General features: G+C 41.7%; 1 protein-coding gene across 1 annotated transcript in view; it reads left to right on the plus strand.

Moving 5' to 3' along the window:
• The first annotated feature begins 354 nt into the window (after positions 1-354).
• LOC124795193 (soluble guanylate cyclase 89Db-like) overlaps positions 355-20,067 on the plus strand; it is a 440,530-nt gene continuing 420,817 nt past the window's right edge. The window contains exon 1 of the mRNA XM_047259097.1: positions 355-470. Within this exon, the coding sequence (XP_047115053.1) occupies positions 429-470 (42 nt within the window). The 5' untranslated portion in view covers positions 355-428. The remainder of the gene's footprint in view (positions 471-20,067) is intronic.

The raw sequence follows: 20,067 nt of genomic DNA on the forward strand, positions 1-20,067 counted from the left end.
CGAGTCTCGGTCCGGCACACAGTTTTAATCTGCCACCCCTTTCTTTGGAACGTCGATTCCCACACATTTCGCGGTCTAAAATGACAGTTCTCAGTGCGATGAGCAACGGGAAGGCGTTGTGCTATTGTGTGTGCCCGTTGCTGATGGCTGTGCGTCATACCATTTCTGAGTTTTCGTTTTGATTTTTGGAAAGTGGCGTTCATGGAGCTCTCACTGTATACATACTACAAGTCAATGTCAGGAGCACGCCCCGCGTCCGATGGTCGTTGGGCGAGAGACGGCCGTGGCGCAACCGTCGGAGCACCTGTTGACGCGAGCAGCGGCGCGGCTCAGCCCTGGCAGTGTGGCGGCGGCAGCCGGCCTGGACGGACGTGTCTACTGTGCGTTCGCAGTGCTCCCCAGCGCCGCTCCTCGCGCACCGCTCCATCATGTATGGCATGCTGCTCGAGTCCGTGCAGCACTACGTGCAGGTAGGTCCGGCGCTGTCAAAGGCTCTCCTCTACCAACTGACCCAGTTTCAATCTCGTAACCACGGCAGGGGGCTAATGGGAATGTTCTGTAGCTGTTATCTGCATTTTACTACCCGATACCGGTTCTGCACAGCTTATCAGCAACTTCATTACGGTTTTTCTCGTAATTTCTTTGTTTCTTAAGAACAAGATGGTGTTAAAGCACACGTGTATCGTGTTGAATATACACTACTGGCCATTAAAATTGCTACACCACGAAGATGACGTGCTACAGACGCGAAATTTAACCGACAGGAAGAAGATGCTGTGATATGCGATTGATTAGCTTTTCAGAGCATTCACACAAGGTTGGCGCCGGTGGCGACACCTGCAACTTGCTGACATGAGGAAAGTTTCCAACCGATTTCTCATACACAAACAGCAGTTGACCGGCGTTGCCTGGTGAAACGTTGTTGTGATGCCTCGGGTAAAAGGAGAAATGCGTACCATCGCGTTTCCGACTTTGATAAAGGTCGGATTGTAGCCTATCGCGATTGCGGTTTATCGTATCGCGACACTGCTGCTCGCTTTGGTCGAGATCTAATGACTGTTAGCAGAATATGGAATCGGTGGGTTCAGGAGGGTAATACGGAACGCCGTGCTGGATCCCAACGGCTTCGTATCACTAGCAGTCGAGATGACAGGCATCTTATCCGCATCGCTGTAACGGATCGTGCAGCCACGTCTCGATCCCTGAGTCAACAGATGCAAGACAACAACAATCTGCGCGAACAGTTCGACGACGTTTGCAGCAGCATGGACTATCAGCTCGGAGACAATGGCTGCGGTTACCCTCGACGTTGCATCACAGACAGGAGCGCGTGCGATGGTGTACTCAACGACGAACCTGGATGCACGAGTGGCAATACGTCATTTTTTCGGATGAATCCAGGTTCTGTTTACAGCATCATGATGGTCGCATCCGTGTTTGGCGACATCGCGGTGAACGCACATTGGAAGCGTGTATTCGTCATCGCCATACTGGCGTATCACCCGGAGTGATGGTATGGGGTGCCATTGGTTACACGTCTCGGTCACCTCTTGTTCGCATTCACGGCACTTTGAACAATGGACGTTACATTTCAGATGTGTTGCGATCCGTGGCTCTATCCTTCATTCGATCCCTGCGAAACCCTACGTTTCAGCAGGATAATGCACGACCGCATGTTGCAGGTCCTGTACGGGCCTTTCTGGATACAGAAAATGTTCGACTACTGCCCTGACCAGCACATTCTCACGATCTCTCACCAACTGAAAACGTCTGGTCAATGGTGGCCGAGCAACTGCCTCGTCGCAATACGCCAGTCACTACTCTTGATGAACTGTGGTATCGTGTTGAAGCTGCATGGGCAGCTGTACCTGTACACGCCATCCAAGCTCTGTTTGACTCAATGCCCAGGCGTATCAAGGCTCTTATTACGGTCAGAGCTGGTTGTTCTGGGTACTGATTTCTTAGGATCTATGCACCCAAATTGCGTAAAAATGTGATCACATGTCAGTTCTAGTATAATATATTTGTCCAATGAATACCCGCTTGTCATCTGCATTTCTTTTTGGTGTAGCAATTTTAATGGCCAGTAGTGTATAACCTATTGTATGGCATATTCAATACCAATACCAAAGAAGGCATGTAATGACGTATATCAAACGACCTTTTTTATTAGGTCATGATTATGATACGCTAACAAGAATTGCGTTTAGAAAGCTGGAACAACTACTAGAGTCCGACAAGGGAAACGACCATTTATTGTTCTGAACAAGTGTATTGGGTTGGTGCATAAGTTTGTAGCCTTTTTGCATAAGGTTAATAAACGCAACAGATATACATAGAGAGACTTTAGCCATCATTAATATATTCTAATTCACTACTCACAACTGCCTGACAATGCTGGGGTAACTTTTCGAATCCGCGGTTGTAGAAATCACGTGGTCTTGAGGTGAAGACAGCGTCGATCCGTGTTCGGAGCACATTTTCATGCGGAAAGGAAGTTGCTTGAAAATTGCTCGACAGAGAGTGTAAAAGGCGCAAACCTGAGAGCGCAAGATCACTTGAATAAGTGGGTGCAGAATGACTTTCCAACACAACTCCTGTATAGTGTTTTCTTTTTTTTCTTTTTTTTTCAGTCAAGCAGAATACGGGCGGGCATTATTGTGCAGCAGCATGACTTCACACAGTCTTACAGGTCGTGGTTCTTGGACTGCGTCTGCAAGATGTCAAAGTTGTTGACAACAAATGTCAACATTGATGGCTACACCTCTAGAAAGCAACTCGTAGTGCACCACACGGTCACTGTTTCACCACATGTATAATACTATCTTTTGTGGATGCGTGCAGGTTGAAATATCGTCTTAGAAAAATTATGAGTGACTGTGCTGGTAAAGCTCTACGTTATTTTATTTTCAAACAGCTGAGCAAAACTGAACGTACTCAGACATTTCTCTCTTTACTTATTCTGATCAACACTAAACTGACACACAATATTTTTGTAGCGCAACGCAATCTGACTTTCAATAATCCCTACAAGGGAATGGCCGTGACTAACAATAACCTATACCTTCCATGAATCACTTACCTCACAAAAATCTTCGTTACTCGAACTACTGCCATACAGCGAGCGCCAATACTGCCAGCTAAATAAAAGATTCTAACTACTGAAGGCACTAACTACTGATAGGCATAGTTAGCAAATGAAAGATTTTGATAGAGAACAAACGATGTATTTACCTTAATAATGTTCAAGAGTCATCATATATATATATATATATATATATATATATATATATATATATATATATATATATATATATATACCAGTTCATAATATCCAGTATTACAAATTTACTCTTTCTGATGGACACACGTCCAGATCGTCCGCTCTCAAAAATATTGCATCAATGCCAACCAGCCACAGACTGCACACAGCACAGTCAGTGATTTTCATACAGAGCGCTACGTGGCGTTAGCAACATAAAAATCTAAACAGCCTACTTACAAGGTCTTTGTACGGGGAACTGCTGTATTGTTTGGCCTCATCCATTCCTTTCTTTTCCTTACCTTACCATAAACTCACCATTTATCTCAGCAGTAGGGATACAGGGTAGGATTGGTCGGTGTTGTTCACGAGCCGATTGATGACAAGCAGATAGAGATACAAATTTGGCCACCTGCTGATTTTTGTGATTTTGGTGTAGCGCATCCGGTACGCACACACTCCTTTTTTGAACGTTCCTCGTTGCATGCAGATGTCGCACGATGGCGGAAGAATAACATTTTCCAGTTCTCAAGTACACCGACATGCATCATTGTGGGTTAATTCGATTAAACAATCCTCATCGGAACTCGAAGACCTTCCTGAACGTGGAGAGTCACTAATGTCAAAACGATCTTCCTTAAAACGAGAAATCCATTTTCTGTCCAGTGGCGTTATCCTCATACGGGGCAAATATTTCTGGCTGCCTCCGTTGCTGTCACCCACCTACTGAACTCAAACAGAAGAATATATCGAAAATGTTCCGATTTCTCCATTTGGCACTTCTTTTTCTAGCGTCCATAGCTCCACTCACAGTCTCCAGATGACAAAATGACAATATGTTAGCTCAAATAGCAACAGTAAACTACAAATAAAAAATGACAACCGATAAATAAACCCTTAGCAACCGGAATACCAACATAAGAAACAAAAAACGCTACGAACTTATACGCCAATCTAATAGGAACACGTGAAGCTACACTGACGCTATGATTTTTCTTAGAAGACAGGTTTAAGAAAACCAAACGCACGTTCATAACATTTATAGATCTGGAAAGTGCTGTTCACATTCGCGTGGAATGCAGTCTTTAGAATTCTGGAGTTGTCAGTCATAAAACACAGAGACAGAAATATTTTCTTCAATGTATAGAAAAGAAAATGCATTTAGGTGAGTCGAAGCCCATGTAAGAGAGCTAGACAGCGGTCTTTCCGACATGTTATTCAATCTACACATAAAGAAAACAGTCAAGGAGACTAAGGAGAAATTTGAAAAAGGAGTTAAAGCTCTGGGATATGAAAGAAACACTATATGGTTTGCCGATAACCTTGCGTTTCTGTTAGAGATGGCAATGGAATTGGAAGACCACTACACCCCCACTAATGTTGAACAATAACTAATAATGAACCGCTTAGATGGGTTATCATAATTGTGTATTATGTATACTCCCAGTGTATTGCAGTGACGTGAATATTACAGCAGTAGCAGTGTTGGGAAAAAAATCATTTGAACATATCTCATTGCGGCGTCAGTGTCCAGATTCCATTCAAAAAGTCCAAAGATGAGGTCTGGTCTTGGTACAAAATGACTGTAACGCTATTCCTATACATTCATGTTTTTCTAAATTTTTTTTACAAACTTTGTTGCAACATCAATAAAGTCCACAACTCGTTTTATGTAAACTTGCCATAATCTTGAAGTAGTTACATTAACAGCAAACACTGCCTGTCCATTACTTTGCCAAGGCTGTCTGCAATTTGACCACTACTCAGAACTACTCTCTCTGCCACACTTGACGCCAACGTTCTGTCAAAGGCAATAATATATCAAAGATAATTTTCAGGGATGTTACACTGATACCAAAATCCAAACTGTGATAACAACTTTTTGGTGGATTAAAAAGTAGACATTCAGGCGTTATTGCAGAATATGATTTGTATTAGTATTTATGAGTATGATTTTAGCCAATTCTGTTGTAAATGAACGTAAGAATCTCTGGATGACTAACCTTTCCGGAGTTGCGTAATTATGTCTTCTGAGTGTATACAAAATGCTTAAATAAACTACGAATAGGACAAAGGAATGCCGGTTACTGAAAATGACATGGATAAAACGACTACTCCTGCAAAAACCGAAATATGCGCAAATTTGCACAAAATTTGTGACAATTTTAGTTAAGAAAACGGGCGTCGATGGATGTCGTAAAAGCTACAGGCCAGTGACCTTGGATCATTATGTGCTATAAAAGAATGCTGGAAATTTGCCAGGTAGATCGAACAACTAATGAAGAGACACTCGGAGAGAAAACAAATATGTTCAACAGCTTGGCAAAAAAAAAAAAAAAAGAGGTTGGTTGATAACACATTTTGAGGCATAAAGGTAAGTTTGGTAATGGCGGTGGTGGTGGTGGTGGTGGTGATGGGGATTAAAATTGCAGAGGAATGCGAAGGCTTGAGGGCAGTGATTAGGTTAAAGTGGGTGTAGGTTGAAGTGGCTACTTCGGACAGGCTTAATTTGGAGAGCTACATCAAACCAACCTACCGACTGACGACCATAAAACAACAGATCCACTTTATGAAAATAGGCCCAAGAGTAACTTTTTGGTGGTTTTTTAACGAATCATAGCTGAGTATATTCAATATAATTACCTCTTGACACAGATGAACGTAATTTCAATCTAAATGTTATTTCTGAATTGTTATTTCTTTAATGTTCTAGGTATTATTTGTTTTTCCTTCCTGGTGTTGAGTATACAATAGTAGAAGATCAGCTTTATGTCTGGCGACAGCACGTACTCGTGTTTTCATATCTGTGACCGACTACCCACTCTCTCTGTCTCCCTCACTCCCTCCAGAATTGTCTTAAAACTGAGGGAATCTGGAAATGGATTATTGGTTCGGACCTTGCTCAAAAGTTTTTCCAGGGCAACTTGTAAAACCCTGCGCATTAAAACACAGTTGAAACTCTTTCATTGACAAGATAATTCTGATTGTTAACTGCCGTGGTTGATGCCAGAACTACTAACGTTTTCTAGGTACCTCTTTTCTCGACTTTCAGATTTACAGATAGTGTTATAACACTCGTGGGAAACTACAGAGCATCACCGTGTTCGCGTTCACCAACTTTACACATTGCACTTTTTCTGCTCCTCCAGGTCAGTAATTTAAAACATCAGAAAATTATGTCTACAAAATATGCAGTTGACGTAGCAGAACCTTAAAGGATTTTTTGTTCTCTGCATACTTAACTGCTACTGAAATACAATGATTTCAAATTTCTTAAGCAAGACTAACTTTCATTTTACCGTAATGCCCAGGTGTTACTACATTTCCTCGTAGGTTACGAGCAATGTTAAATTTTTCTCTTCGCCAGAATCATACGGCTTTACAATAGGCTCATTGGAGACAGTTGAAAGTGGCAAATTACTGTCTTCAACGAGTTGTGTGAAGAATAGTGTGATCGGAGATCGTTAACTGGTTGCTACATCAGGCATGAAATGCAATTTCTTAACACCATTCTTGTGATGCATCTCAAACTGATCAGGTATAAAATGAAAAAAATAAATGAAAATAGATATTAAATTACAATAGGATATAGAACTTGACTCTCTTACATAACTGTATTATGAGTAAAGTAAACTTAAGAAGACAGTAGCAAGAAGCAAAGAGAATAGGAAGGAAAAAGAAAAGAAAAATACCTGCTCCGAATGAAGATCGATCTTGCAAATTACGCTACAGAAGACAACGTGTTCGTATATAGTGTTTGCTTACATTAAAATGATCCTCACATAAATAAACACACGAAGTGATCACTATCTTACCTGGATCTGTACGAGCGAGTTGCAGCCACGTTTCGTGCTCCTTCTTATTCGTTGTAAGACTCAACAACAATGTTTCATGAGCTTTTATCGATATATTTGTCAATTGTGGTAGTACACAGTACTTGTAATAGAATTTCCGAAACGTAAATTCCAAAACGAGGTGTCACTGTGAGCGAACTTGACGAGAGTAAGAGCAGCGTGCTAGCCAGTGACGTCACAGACATCACATGACTCGAAAGGAGCGTTTTATCGGGCTTTCAAATTACTTGAATTTCGTTTCCAGTTTTTTAAATACTGAAAACCATGAGGAGAAAAGCTCATTATTAGCATAAAATGACTTAATTGACAATTTAAGACGATTTTCAGAAAACAATCAAATGTCCTATTGTTTTCACCGTCTTTTACGAGCATCACTTGTATAAATTTACTGAACGGGTTATTGCACGTATAAAGATTCCCATTTTTCCTTCCCCGAGTATTTCTGTTACATTTTCATATGGGCTATATCAAATTATTACGATCCTGTCAACGCGTCTCTGAATTAGGGATCGTGGTTATCACTGAAACAAGCAATTTTCGCTTATATCGGTCTCCTTCTATACAGTTTAATCTGTTGAAACCGTTCAAAATGACTAGTTTCCGAAATAATAGATTTTAGGATTTTTACTCCTATTACTTACAGTAATAAACATAAAAATCGAAAAATGATTGAAACATTTTGACTCACTCAGTTTCAAGACACACAGAATCGAAATATCATGCTAAATAGGAAAATAAAAGAAAACTTAGTTCTTCCAACGTTCGCGGCTTTTCTCGAAATGTGACAAGTGGTTGATTACTACAAAAAATCACCATTATGCTCCTATCATTTCTAATTTTTTGAAGCTCCGCTTAAATATCACGTTATAATCGAGGATCATACCACCATTCGGACATTATGAATAGTCAGTGCTAAAGTTTGAAAACAGAGGTTGAATAGCTCCGTTTTTCGTGTTAAGTTGTCCGTTTTCAAGGGCTACAATCAGATAAAGGCATATTACGTAAACATAGGCAACAAATCAGCTACTTTCTGTTTTTATTGTGTGCTGTGAAAGTATTGGTACAAAGTTTTAAAGTTATTACTGTTACCATATTTCTTTCCTCTATTATTATTTGTACGCAGCTCGTGGTCGTGCGATAGCGTTCTCGCTTCCCGCGCCCGGGGTTCCCGGGTTCGATTCCCGGCGCGGTCAGGGATTTTCTCTGCCTCGTGATGACTGGGTGTTGTGTGATGTCCTTAGGTTAGTTAGGTTTAAGTAGTTCTAAGTTCTAGGAGACTGATGACCATAGATGTTAAGTCCCATAGTGCTCAGAGCCATTTGAACCATTTTTTTTCTATTATTATTTCATAGAAATTGCAGGGAAATGGAGCGCTGAACTTCATTGCTACGTCGCTTCGTAAAAATATTTACAGACTAGGGTTGGTGCCATTCCGCAATGCAACGGATGTCCGGCGGGACGAGAAACTATCTCATAAACAGATGTGGGCAAGTCTTGCACACTACACTTACATGCGTACCGTAAGCCATGACACATAGCAACAGGGAACATTATTGTCTGAGCAATGTTGTACCATTTCTTATGCCAGGTGTTCGTTGCTCGTTTCTGTCAGCATTGTTATTAAAGTAGCTCTGATTTCTTTTCTATAATAACACAATATTTCAAACCAATGCAAATTTTTAAATGAAATTACTTAATTTTTTTAAAACAAGAAAAAAATATTTATTATAAACGAAAATTTTACACTGTTGCTGCGGCTAATTGATATTTCGTTTTTTTACTCGGTTATTAACAAAAAATAAAAAACACCTTTTATTACCGAGACCAAACACATACGGAAAAATACCGGTTATCAGAACTAAAATACCGGTATCGGTTGCAGCCGGTCGGTTTTTCCGTCATACTCTGAATTCGTCAGATGTCCACTTCACGTCTTCTCGCTAAGGACATAATACCCCGAACGATACTCTACAATGAGCATAGTATCATTACCCTTAAAGGTACAGCAAAACGTTTCAGAACCCTACCGAGTAAGTCTTCCATTTACTTTCCACAACTATTATTTTGTGTGTTCGTCACATTACATATCGACTTAAGTGTTACACCTAAATCAACAATCGCTACCAGTCACAATGGAAGGTGATGTTTTTTACACAGAAGACTAGTTTTGGACTTGTGCTCATCTTCAGGCGGTTTAAATGAATGTAAGTAGATCGTGTTTTAAATGAAATCACCTTCTGTTGTGACTCGTAGCGGTTGTTGTTCTATACCCTATACAAAAACAGTCACGGAGTTCAGTTGTATGCATTATGGATAAAATTCAGTTACCCCTAATGGTTTACACTATGTGACGTGCTGGAGATGTTCACCACTCCTCTCGTAATTGGATGCTGTCGAGTTCTTCCTCCTTGTTATGGGTATTATTTAGCTTTTATGCACGTTTAAGGGATTTTAATTTAGTAAGATGGTCTCGATCGCAACAGATGATTATTTTGGTGGGTCAAGCATAAGAAACATCTGTTGCGATCGAGATTGTTCTGATGAATTTTAATATTTTACACCGATCGCTGTTTACTTTCGATTGAGAGAATGCCCAATGAAAAAATACTTTTTTAAAATTTTAATTTCATATTTACTGGAAATTGCCATTCGTTACGCCAAATTGGAAATTTTGTCCAAGTCATTTTTAATATTCTTGCATCGTCCAATGATGAGTCTTTTATAGACAGTCTGATAGAGCTGCTGGCTCTGTCTGCTTCGTCATGCGGGTTTTAGCATTCGCTGGTTCTCGCCCTTGTCTTTCTCTATGCCAGAGATTGTCGTATTATTTCAAAGTGATGTTGTGGCTTCAGCTATATATATATATATACAATTACAGAACAACTTCCTTAACACCGGTACGCTACAGAATTCTTGAACATGTTATCTGTTCGAATAATGGCCAGAGAGATACCGTCCACAAATCAGTACTGTTTTAGAAGGCATCGCTCTTGCGAAACAGCCTGCCCTTTTCTCACGTGATATCCTGCGAACTATGGATGAACAGTAACAGGCAGATTCCATATTCTTAGATTTCCGGAAAGCATTTGACACGGTGCCCACGAGGATACGAGATGCCTTCCCAGATAAGTGAGTCGATCGAAGATTTCTGAAGCAATAGAACCCAGGCTGTTGTACTCGACAACGAATGTTCATGAGAGACAAGGGCATCGTCAGGAGTGCTCAAGGGAAGTATAATACGACCACCCTTATTTTCTATACACATAAATGATCTGACGGACAGGATGAGCAGTGATCTGCTGTTGTTTGCTGATGATACTGTGGTGTACGGGAAGATGTCATAGTTGAGTGACTGTAGGAGGATACGAGATGACTAGTTGGAGTAATGACATTTTGCTCTACATGTAGAAAAATGTATGTTAATGCAAATGAGTAGGAAAAACAACCTTTTCTCTGCCTCGTGATGACTGGGTGTTGTGTGATGTTCTTAGCTTAGTTAGGTTTAACTAGTTCTAAGTTCTAGAGGACTGAAGACCTCAGATGTTAAGTCATATAGTGCTCAGAACCATTTGAACCAGAAAAACAACCAAGTAATATTCGAATGCAGCATTAGTAGTGAACTGACTGGTGAACTCGGGCTGAAGTAACAGTCTAGTTGTGGAGTGAGAAAGTGGTTGTTGAAAGTGTCTGCATGTTAACTTGGCAATGTGTCACATAGGCCGCATTTCTGTTTCTTGCATCGTACAGTTAAGATCGTTAGAGCTGTCAGCGTAAAAATTCCGCGTGCGTGTAAACGCGAATCTGGTGAGCTGAAGAGATATAGCCTGAAAGTTTATTACTACATGTTACCGTAAAATGAAGCGAAGTTGATCTCTGTAGACAGAAAACTTGAAAAAAGGTTTCAGATGTTAAAAACTTTCCCAAACCCAGCAGTTGGAAGAAAAAGTTTTCCTTTTGTAGTTGACATGTCGAGGTCCAATCTAAGTGTGGGTTTCTTCGGCATTCCACAGAGCAAATTAGTGATCACATTTTTTCTGTTTAAACTTTCTCTGTATGTTATCCTGAAATTGGTATTAAAATTTAATTATTGGGCTAGATTTGTTTCTTAATTATTGGTAAAGTTCCAGAATAATTAAAGTCTCCATAGAGTCATAAATAATCCACAATTATCATAAAACAGATAATTGGTCAAATTCAATCCCAGGTGGGGTGAAGTTAACCGACGCACATTTTTTTAAATTTTCCTGTCTGCCAGACCAAAGGTAATAAAGACCATAAATTTTATTACGGCAGCTCAACACCCATTCCCTGAATTGGTTTGAGAAATATTTACGTTTAAAGTACAAAATCCGTCAACTTCACCCCATTCTATGATACTGTCCGCCATGCACCATAAGGTGGCTTGCGAAGTATGTATGTACGTACAGATGTAGTTGTAGATAAAGTAACTGCCTTTCAGTTTGTCTCTGAATATTGTCGATATGTTTTCTTGGTGATCGATGTCACAACAAGGAAAACATGATGGCATATTATCGTTTGTTGGGGGATGGGGGGATCCTCTCACAGTCAATAGGTTGTGGATATTTGTCCTCATTCCGTCATTGTCGTTCTGGGCCCTTTACACAGGAAAGTGCAAGACTCTAGGTCGATATGAAAACGTTAAACAGCAATAAATGAAGATTTTGAACTGCTTTGTGTAACCTGCTTCTAACTACACCTCCCTTGTTTAAATAAAAAGATAGTGACTATATAATGAATAAAGAATTTCTGGATAATAACTAGCTAGTTGAATCGTTCATTGCTTATTCTCAATTGTTACAAACTTCAGTCGATGTCATGACTATAATTTCACGAACATTGGTCATGAATGCGCGATACTAACCACTATCTCCAAGAGAGTTTTGTAACGTTTTCCACCGACTTAAAATGCATTTAATGTGAGTTCCATATGAAGCTCAACCATGGCTTGGTTGATAACCCGTCAAAAACTGAACACAGATCAAGCATGAAAACACAACGTTGGTTAGGAATTCTTTTGGTAGAGCGCTTCGTTCCCTTACCAGCGTAGTTTACAACTGATGGTCATATCCACTCGTTATAACAGCTCCACCACATATGTTGTCTGACGCGGTCGCGCATTGTCATCCACATAAATGAAGTCCGGGCCGAATGTATCCCTGAAAAGACGAACATGGAGAAGGGGTACAGTGTCACCATAAAGCTGACCGGTGAGTGTTCACAGATTTGGAGGTCAATACGCCGATTCAAAATTATGCGTCTGTACACCACAACTCCCAAGTGCATTGGTCACGGACTTGCTTTTTACAGATGACAATGCGTGATCGCACCAAGCTCCGCGGGTGAAGCCACTCTTGAAACTAGAGCATATCGCGAATGGACTAGCCTGGGCCTTCCCGATCGAGCACGTGTGAAATGTGTCGGGGAGACGTTGCACCACGTCCACATGCGCCAACGACAATCCAGCAACTGTCACACGCGCTGACGGGCAATGGAACGTCCTACCACAATAACTCCTTATCAAGCCCGTCGCCAGCAGGGAAGCACATTGCAGGGCGTGCATTGCCGTCTCTGGTGATCATACACTCTATTAAGAACCACGTCCCGCATTTTGTAAGACCCAGGGGATCATCATAAAACACTGTGACTTCACTATATTATTGTTTTTTAATAAGTGTGTCGTTTCTGTCGTTCTCATTGTGCATATCTTTCAGTTACCTTCTGCACTATACTGTAGCAATTCCTGCTATGTATGGCCCAACTCTGATCGAGCTATGTTACTCAGCAATGACGCATCATGAGCCAGCTAATTTCGGCCATATATAACCTGCCTCACGAGAGTTAGAAACAACTTTTTTAATAGCAACTATAGAACAACGAATAACGTGGAAAGAGCAGTTTCATAAGAGTACGTTGATTAGTTACTTCGGAACTACATTTCGAAGAAAATGCAGTCGGCTGCGAATGTGAAGGAAACGATAACTGTTATACAATGTATTCTGTTATCGTTGATATTTAAGCTGGAGATTGATTCTTAACTAGTTTCTCGCGGGAGCACGTTGGAACTCCTTATCTTAGTTTCCCTTAACCGATTGTGATAAATGCACTGATATTGTTTCGATAAAGTCGCATGCAATTCCTCTCATGTTCGTTTCCAAATAAGTTAATAATTTAATCACATCTACGATAACTGAATCTTTAATCTTCGATGCTTCCAATCTCATAATATTTATTCCCATTCTGCTTTTGTATTTGTTCATTTTTACGTATAGCTCCATGCAGCTAGTATTCCACGTAAAGTTTTTTTTCCGTTTGTCATTACGTTTCATGTGCAAACTCCAGAGAAATTACTTTACTGTCACCTCGCTTTCCACAAGAAAAGGAACGGCCTTAGTAGTGCAATACTTACCAAAAACAGCGATAGAGCCTATAGGAGGAGGAGACAGAACAGCGGTCCTTCGTGACAGGTGAACCCACCAGAAGCCTGGCTCAGCAATCAGCAAATTATATGCTGACGAAATCCGTCAAAAGGAGACTGATTACTGCCTCACCTCTCAGAACTACGTTTCGCAGGTAATTATAATCAAGCGAAGAGAGCCAATAATGCAGCATTAATGGAGGTAATTGATTGTGAATAGCACATTCAGCTATACAGGTATACGGATGTATTTAAAGCCTATTGTGAGAGTGGAAGAAAGATTTGAGGTAGTACAGGCAGCTTTCTGAACAAGCAGAAAAGTGAAGTCAACACGTCGCTGTTAACGGATGAGAGGTAATTTCAGGAGTACCCCAAAGAAGTGCGATATAACCGTTACTGTTTACAATATAATTATATGAATGATTTAGTAGAATATGTCGGAAGGTCGTTAAGACTATTTATCATGGAATGCGGACGCCCACTTTAATGAAACTGTGGTGTCACCGCCAGACACCACACTTGCTAGATGGTAGCCTTTAAATCGGCCGCGGTCCGTTAGTATACGTCGGACCCGCGTGTCGCCACTATAAGTGATTGAAAACCGAGCGCCGCCACACGGCAGGTTCAGTCTAGAGAGACTCCCTAGCACTCGCCCCAGTTGGACAGCCGAAAAGGCTAGCGATGGTTCACTGTCTACATACGCTCTCATTTGCCGAGACGATAGTTTAGCATAGCCCTCAGCTACGTCGTTTGCTACGACCTAGCAAGGCGCCATATTCTTCAAGAATGTATTCTGAAGAGATAATATTGTGAATCATGTACCGTCAAGAGCGACGTTCATCATTAATGGATTAAAGTTAAGTATCAAACTAATTACGTCCGCTTTCTGAATTCTAATTCCTTGTCATGTTCCAGACCTCACGTCAGTATAGTCCTTCCCTCCTCACGCCAGCCTGCGTGAGCTAAAACGCGTGCATTTCGGCCTCCACTAGTAAGACGGTACTGGTTCTTCTGTCAACACAACAGAAACACTCGCTGCCGCTGAAAAAGACTAATACAGATGTTCTAGCAGGACGGATGCCTGAGTTATAGGGCAGCGCATACGCAATGAAAGTAACACAGAATAGCGAATAATGAAACATATTGCTCAGCTTCGGTAATGTTGGTTACAGCAATTGTAGAATGTAGGTATAGCTTCTTTGTCCCACGTTGACTGCAGTTCCCTGAACACAAACTAAATGTTCTCTGAATTAAAGTCGGAAGAAAATTAACCTTCTGTTCAAATGGTTCAAATGGCTCCGAGCATTATGGGACTTAAAATCTGAGGTCATCAGTCCCCTTAGAAGTTAAAAGTACTTAAACCTAACTAACCTAAGGACATCACACACATCCATGCCCGAGGCAGGATTCGAACCTGCGACCGTAGCGGTCGCGCGGTTCCGGACTGAAGCGCCTAGAACCGCTCGACCACACCGGCCGGCTATCTCACTGGACAACTTGACTACTTGAAGACATGACGCTCTGCAGGAACTCTAGCAAGACTCGGCCTGAGTTTCAACTTGTAGCTGACAACTTCTGTTCGTGCACGATTGCTTAAGCAAGCGTCTCTCTCCATGGTGGCGGTGCCGCACCAGGGTGCATGATTCTCGCGGGCTGCGTCGCTGATTTTCGCTCAGCGATGTTTCTGCTGCGGACGGATGTCCACGGTACTTCTAGCACCAAACATCGCAACCTATTCTTGTGCGGTATCTCTGTACACGGTACTTCTAGTACGAAACATCGCACCCTATTCTTGTGCGGTATCTCAGTACACCATACTATTCGCATATGATGCAGTAGTTTAGAAGCAGGTAGTAGCGCCAGACGAACATAGCAATTTACAGAACGACCTGCAGACGACTGATGAATAGTGCAGGTCAGTAACATATTGTGGATAAAGAGAAGAAATTCACTACTGTGCATCGGGCACTGAAGACAAATTGCTGGAAAACAGTATCGATAGTGAAATATCTAGGAGTAATCATTCTGAACGACCTTAAGTGGAGTGATCACAAAAAACAAATACAGCAGTAGGAAAAGCAGATGCTAGACTGAGTTTCATAGTTAGAATATTGAGGAAATATAACTGATCCACGAAAGACGTGGCTTACAGAGTACTTGTTCGACCGATTCTTGAGGACTGCTCATCACTCTGGGATCCATACCAAAAATGGTTCAAACGCCTCTGAGCACTATGGGAGTTAACATCTGAGGTCATCAGTCCCCTAGAACTTAGAACTACTTAAACCTAAGGACATCACACACACATCCATGCCCGAGGCAGGATTGGAACCTGCGACCGTAGCGGTCGCGCGGTCCCAGACTGAAGCGCCTAGAACCGCTCGGCCACACCGGCCGGCTAGGATCCATACCATGTAAGACTAATAGAATCGACGGAGAAAATATAATGAGGAGCAGTGTATTTCGTCATAGGGTCGTTTAGTTGGCGTGCATGCGTTACGGATATGCTCAGTATACTCCAGTGGCAGACAAAGGCGCTGTCCATCACGGAGTGGTTTACTGTTGAAATTCCGTGAGAGTGCGTTCCGGGAAGAGTCTGACAACGGATGACTTCTCCCCCTGTGTCTCGCGAAATAGCCACAACAAATAAATTCGAGAAATTAGAGATAATACATAGGTTTATCAACGATCATTCCTCCCAAAGTGCCATTCGTGCGTGGAGCAGGGAAAGGGGATTCAGATAGTGGTATCAAAATTACCCTCCGCCACACACCGACAGGTGGCTGCAAAGTATTGATTTGCAGACGTACGTTCGATAGACAAAAGTCGATCTGACCAGAGAGTGCACAGCTCTCGGCTTGGGATTATCAGGCAGAGCTTCTGAGTGAGAAACGATAGTTGTATGGGAATCGAGGTGGTCACGAAAACACTTGTAGAGCGTCCAAGAGAACGGGGCACTATTCCTGTAACTGTGACACCTGCAGCAGCGACTTGCCAATGGCTTGACAGCGAAGCTCCTCCAACGCCAGTAACGTGTCGGCGAACTTCGTCTTCATACTAGTACACTAACCGTAGCTATCTATATAACGATATAAGACGTGTACGAGTATATCAGAGAAAACCACTTATAATAGAGTTTGTAATACAGAAGGCCCCGTGTAGCTCGGACGAATGGCACGAAGTACTTAAACTAAACTTTATATAGGCAATATCCTTTAGTCATCAAGGAGCTCATGAGCTAGTGCCGGCCGGAGTGGCCGAGCGGTTGTAGGTGCTTCAGTCTGGAACCGCGCGACCGCTACGGTCGCAGGTTCGAATCCTGCCTCGGGCATGGATGTGTGTGATGCCCTTAGGTTAGTTAGGTTTAAGTAGTTCTAAGTTCTAGGGGACTGATCACCTCAGAAGTCCCATAGTGCTCAGAGCTATTTGAACCATGAGCTAGTATTTTCCTTGTGTTCAATAGACAGAATTTCATTATCACGTGAATTTTTGTCTACCGCTTTCAAAGCTAGCATTAAAACTAATAGCTCTACCAACTCATTCGGGCTATTCTACTCGATGAAATTATCACACTAGTCAGTTAGCTCCCCACATACTATTCCTGTACAGTAGTGCTATCACCCTGCTTGAAAACGCTGTCACAGCGACAGTACGTTCCGCACCACTTCAATGCGTGAGTGATTATTAAATGGCAACACACTCACAACAATTGCGCATCCGAACAACTACCGACACTACGGTGTTGACAACACTAAACTTCAAAATTTCCCATTTCTGCGACACCTTGTAATACTGATAACTGACAGCGAATCGCATAAGGAAATGAATGTAGTAGCAAGCTGTTCCACGCACACGTAGCTAAAGGGTTTTTCGCATCACTTCATCAAAGTGGTTATGATTATACCATGTCTTCTATAACTTCTTTCTCCAATTCCCTATTAAATTTCATTAGTGTTAGTGCCTTAAAACATGGAAAGAGGATACTGCCTGGAAAGTTAGTCTATTATGGTGACTAGTTACTCACTTCATCCTCAGCTGAAGATATAAAGTACATAGCTTACATAGTGAAAGACACTAGTGAAAAGACACTCTGAACTGGCTACCACTAGGGAAGATTTCGTCTTTAAGGATATTTGTAGCTCTTTCAACACACAACTGCAATCTCTAGTCGCATTAGTTAATAGCTATTATGCTAGAATGACAAGCAATTATAGAACGACGTTTTATTAATACGTAAATACAAACTCAGTGGGAAGTGAAATTTATGAAAAGATCGTGCGTTTAAAAATAGTTGTTCGAAATACAATTTCCGCAGTACCTACTGAAAGAATTCTGTTTTTGTCATAAAATCGTCTTTTGCGCGCATTAGCTTAAAAATGGTTATTGTATTACAGCACAGTCAAAATATATTTTTTGTTAAAAGGAAGAACAGTCTTATACCAAATCTTCTAATTTCTCACTGTTGCTGGACAGTCTCCGCTTTTCTTTTGTCACGTGATTAGAAAATGTCTCACAGGCACGGTCGTCCGTAAATTTATCTTTAGGGCAAAATCCCAGGACGTCTCTTTCTTTGGACTCGCACTAATGCTGCATTGCTTAATTTTTGGCACTTTTGTTTAATTTTCCTAAGTTAGAGGAAAACTGATGACTGGGCATTACAACGACTAAAATGATATACGAAATCAGAGTTGGAGGCGTCTCTTTTGGACAATCCTTAATAGAGAAGACCGGCTTCAGAAACAAAAGCACTTTAGCGAGTGTGGTAAGCTTTTTTTTCCCCCTCTCTCACGGCAGCCAAAAGCGCTACTTCTCGATGCAATAATTTACCAACAGCCGTATGTATTTTAGAAATTTATTTTATGAACTTCTACCAGTTTCGGCGTTACATTGATGCCATCTTCAGGCCCCACACGTCATAGTAGTAAAATCGCTATACACGGAAGGAGCCATATAACTGGAACCGTGAATCAAATGGTTATGCAACAGCTCTTGGTGGCCAGGCGACACAGACTGCAGAGCTGTTGCATAACGATTTGATTCACGGATCCATTTATGTGGCTCCATCCGTGTATAGCGATTTTACGACTATGAAGTGTGGGGTCTGAAGATGGCATCAATGTAATGCCGAAACTGGTAGCATATAAGAAGTACATAAAATAAATTTCTACAATACATACGGCTGTTGGTAAATTATTGCATCAAGAAATACATGCCAGCCGTTGTCCCACGGTCCATAATGGATCAACGAAGATTAAAATCACTGCTGTTCCTTCCATATGCACGGAGCGTCCACTACGAGGCGTCAGACCCATACTCTCTGGTGTTTCACCAGACATATGCAATTTCGTTTCTGCCTTATGTAGCTGGAGACAGCCCGAACAAATGGTACTCATCATGTCTTTCATAGAAGGTGCGGTGTAGACGGAAAGCGTCAGTTTATTTCCCTTACAAACAAAATGAACTTTAAAGCGGAATTTTACGTTCCCATTCTACAGAACGATACTAATTTAGTCTAGAGCGATAATAGTTTTATCGATACGTATTAATAGGGACAGTAAAACTCGATAGATATCCAGTACTCCAGCAGCGACAGCACTGCCCTGACCCACGCCGACTGCCACCACCATGCATGCAGTGCTGCTGAAAATGGTTCAAGTGGCTCTGAGCACCACGGCACTTAACATCTGAGGTCATCAGTCCCCTAGACTTAGAACTACTTAAACCTAACTAACCTAAGGACATCACACACATCCATGCCCGAGGCAGGATTTGAACCTGCGACTGTAGCAGCAGCGCAGTTCCGGACTGAAGCGCCTAGAACCGCTCGGCCACAGCGGCCGGCTGCAGCGCTGCTGAGTCGCTATTGAATTAAGTACGAGGGTCTGCTGAAAAGTAAAGCCACCGGATTTCTTTCGTGAAAAGTCTTGTTGTTGTTGTTGTTGTTGTTGTGATCTTCAGTCCAGAGACTGATTTGGTGCAGCTCTCCATGCTACTCTGTACTGTGCAAGATTCTTCATCTCCCAGTACCTACTGCAACCTACATCCTTCTGAATCTGTTTAGTGTATTCGTCTCTTGGTCTCCCTCTACGATTTTTACCCTCCACGCTGCCCTCCAATACTAAATTGACGATCCCTCGATGTCTCAGAATATGCCCTACCAACCGATCCCTTCTTCTAGTCAAGTTGTGCCACAAATTTCTCTTCTCTCCAATTCTATTCAATACCTCCTCATTAGTTACGTGATCTACACATCCAATCTTCAGGATTCTTCTGTAGCACCACATTTCGAAAGCTTCTATTCTCTTCTTGTCCTAATTATTTATCGTCCATGTTTCACTTCTATACATGGCTACAGTCCACACAAATACTTTCAGGAAAGACTTCCTGACACTTAAATCTATACTCTATGTTAACAAATTTCTCTTCTTCAGAAACACTCTCCTTGCCATTGCCAGTCTACATTTTATATCCTCTCTACTTCGACCATCATCAGTTATTTTGCTCCCCAAATAACA

This window comes from Schistocerca piceifrons, chromosome 4 (genome assembly GCF_021461385.2).
Source record: "Schistocerca piceifrons isolate TAMUIC-IGC-003096 chromosome 4, iqSchPice1.1, whole genome shotgun sequence".
Lineage (NCBI taxonomy): Eukaryota > Metazoa > Arthropoda > Insecta > Orthoptera > Acrididae > Schistocerca > Schistocerca piceifrons.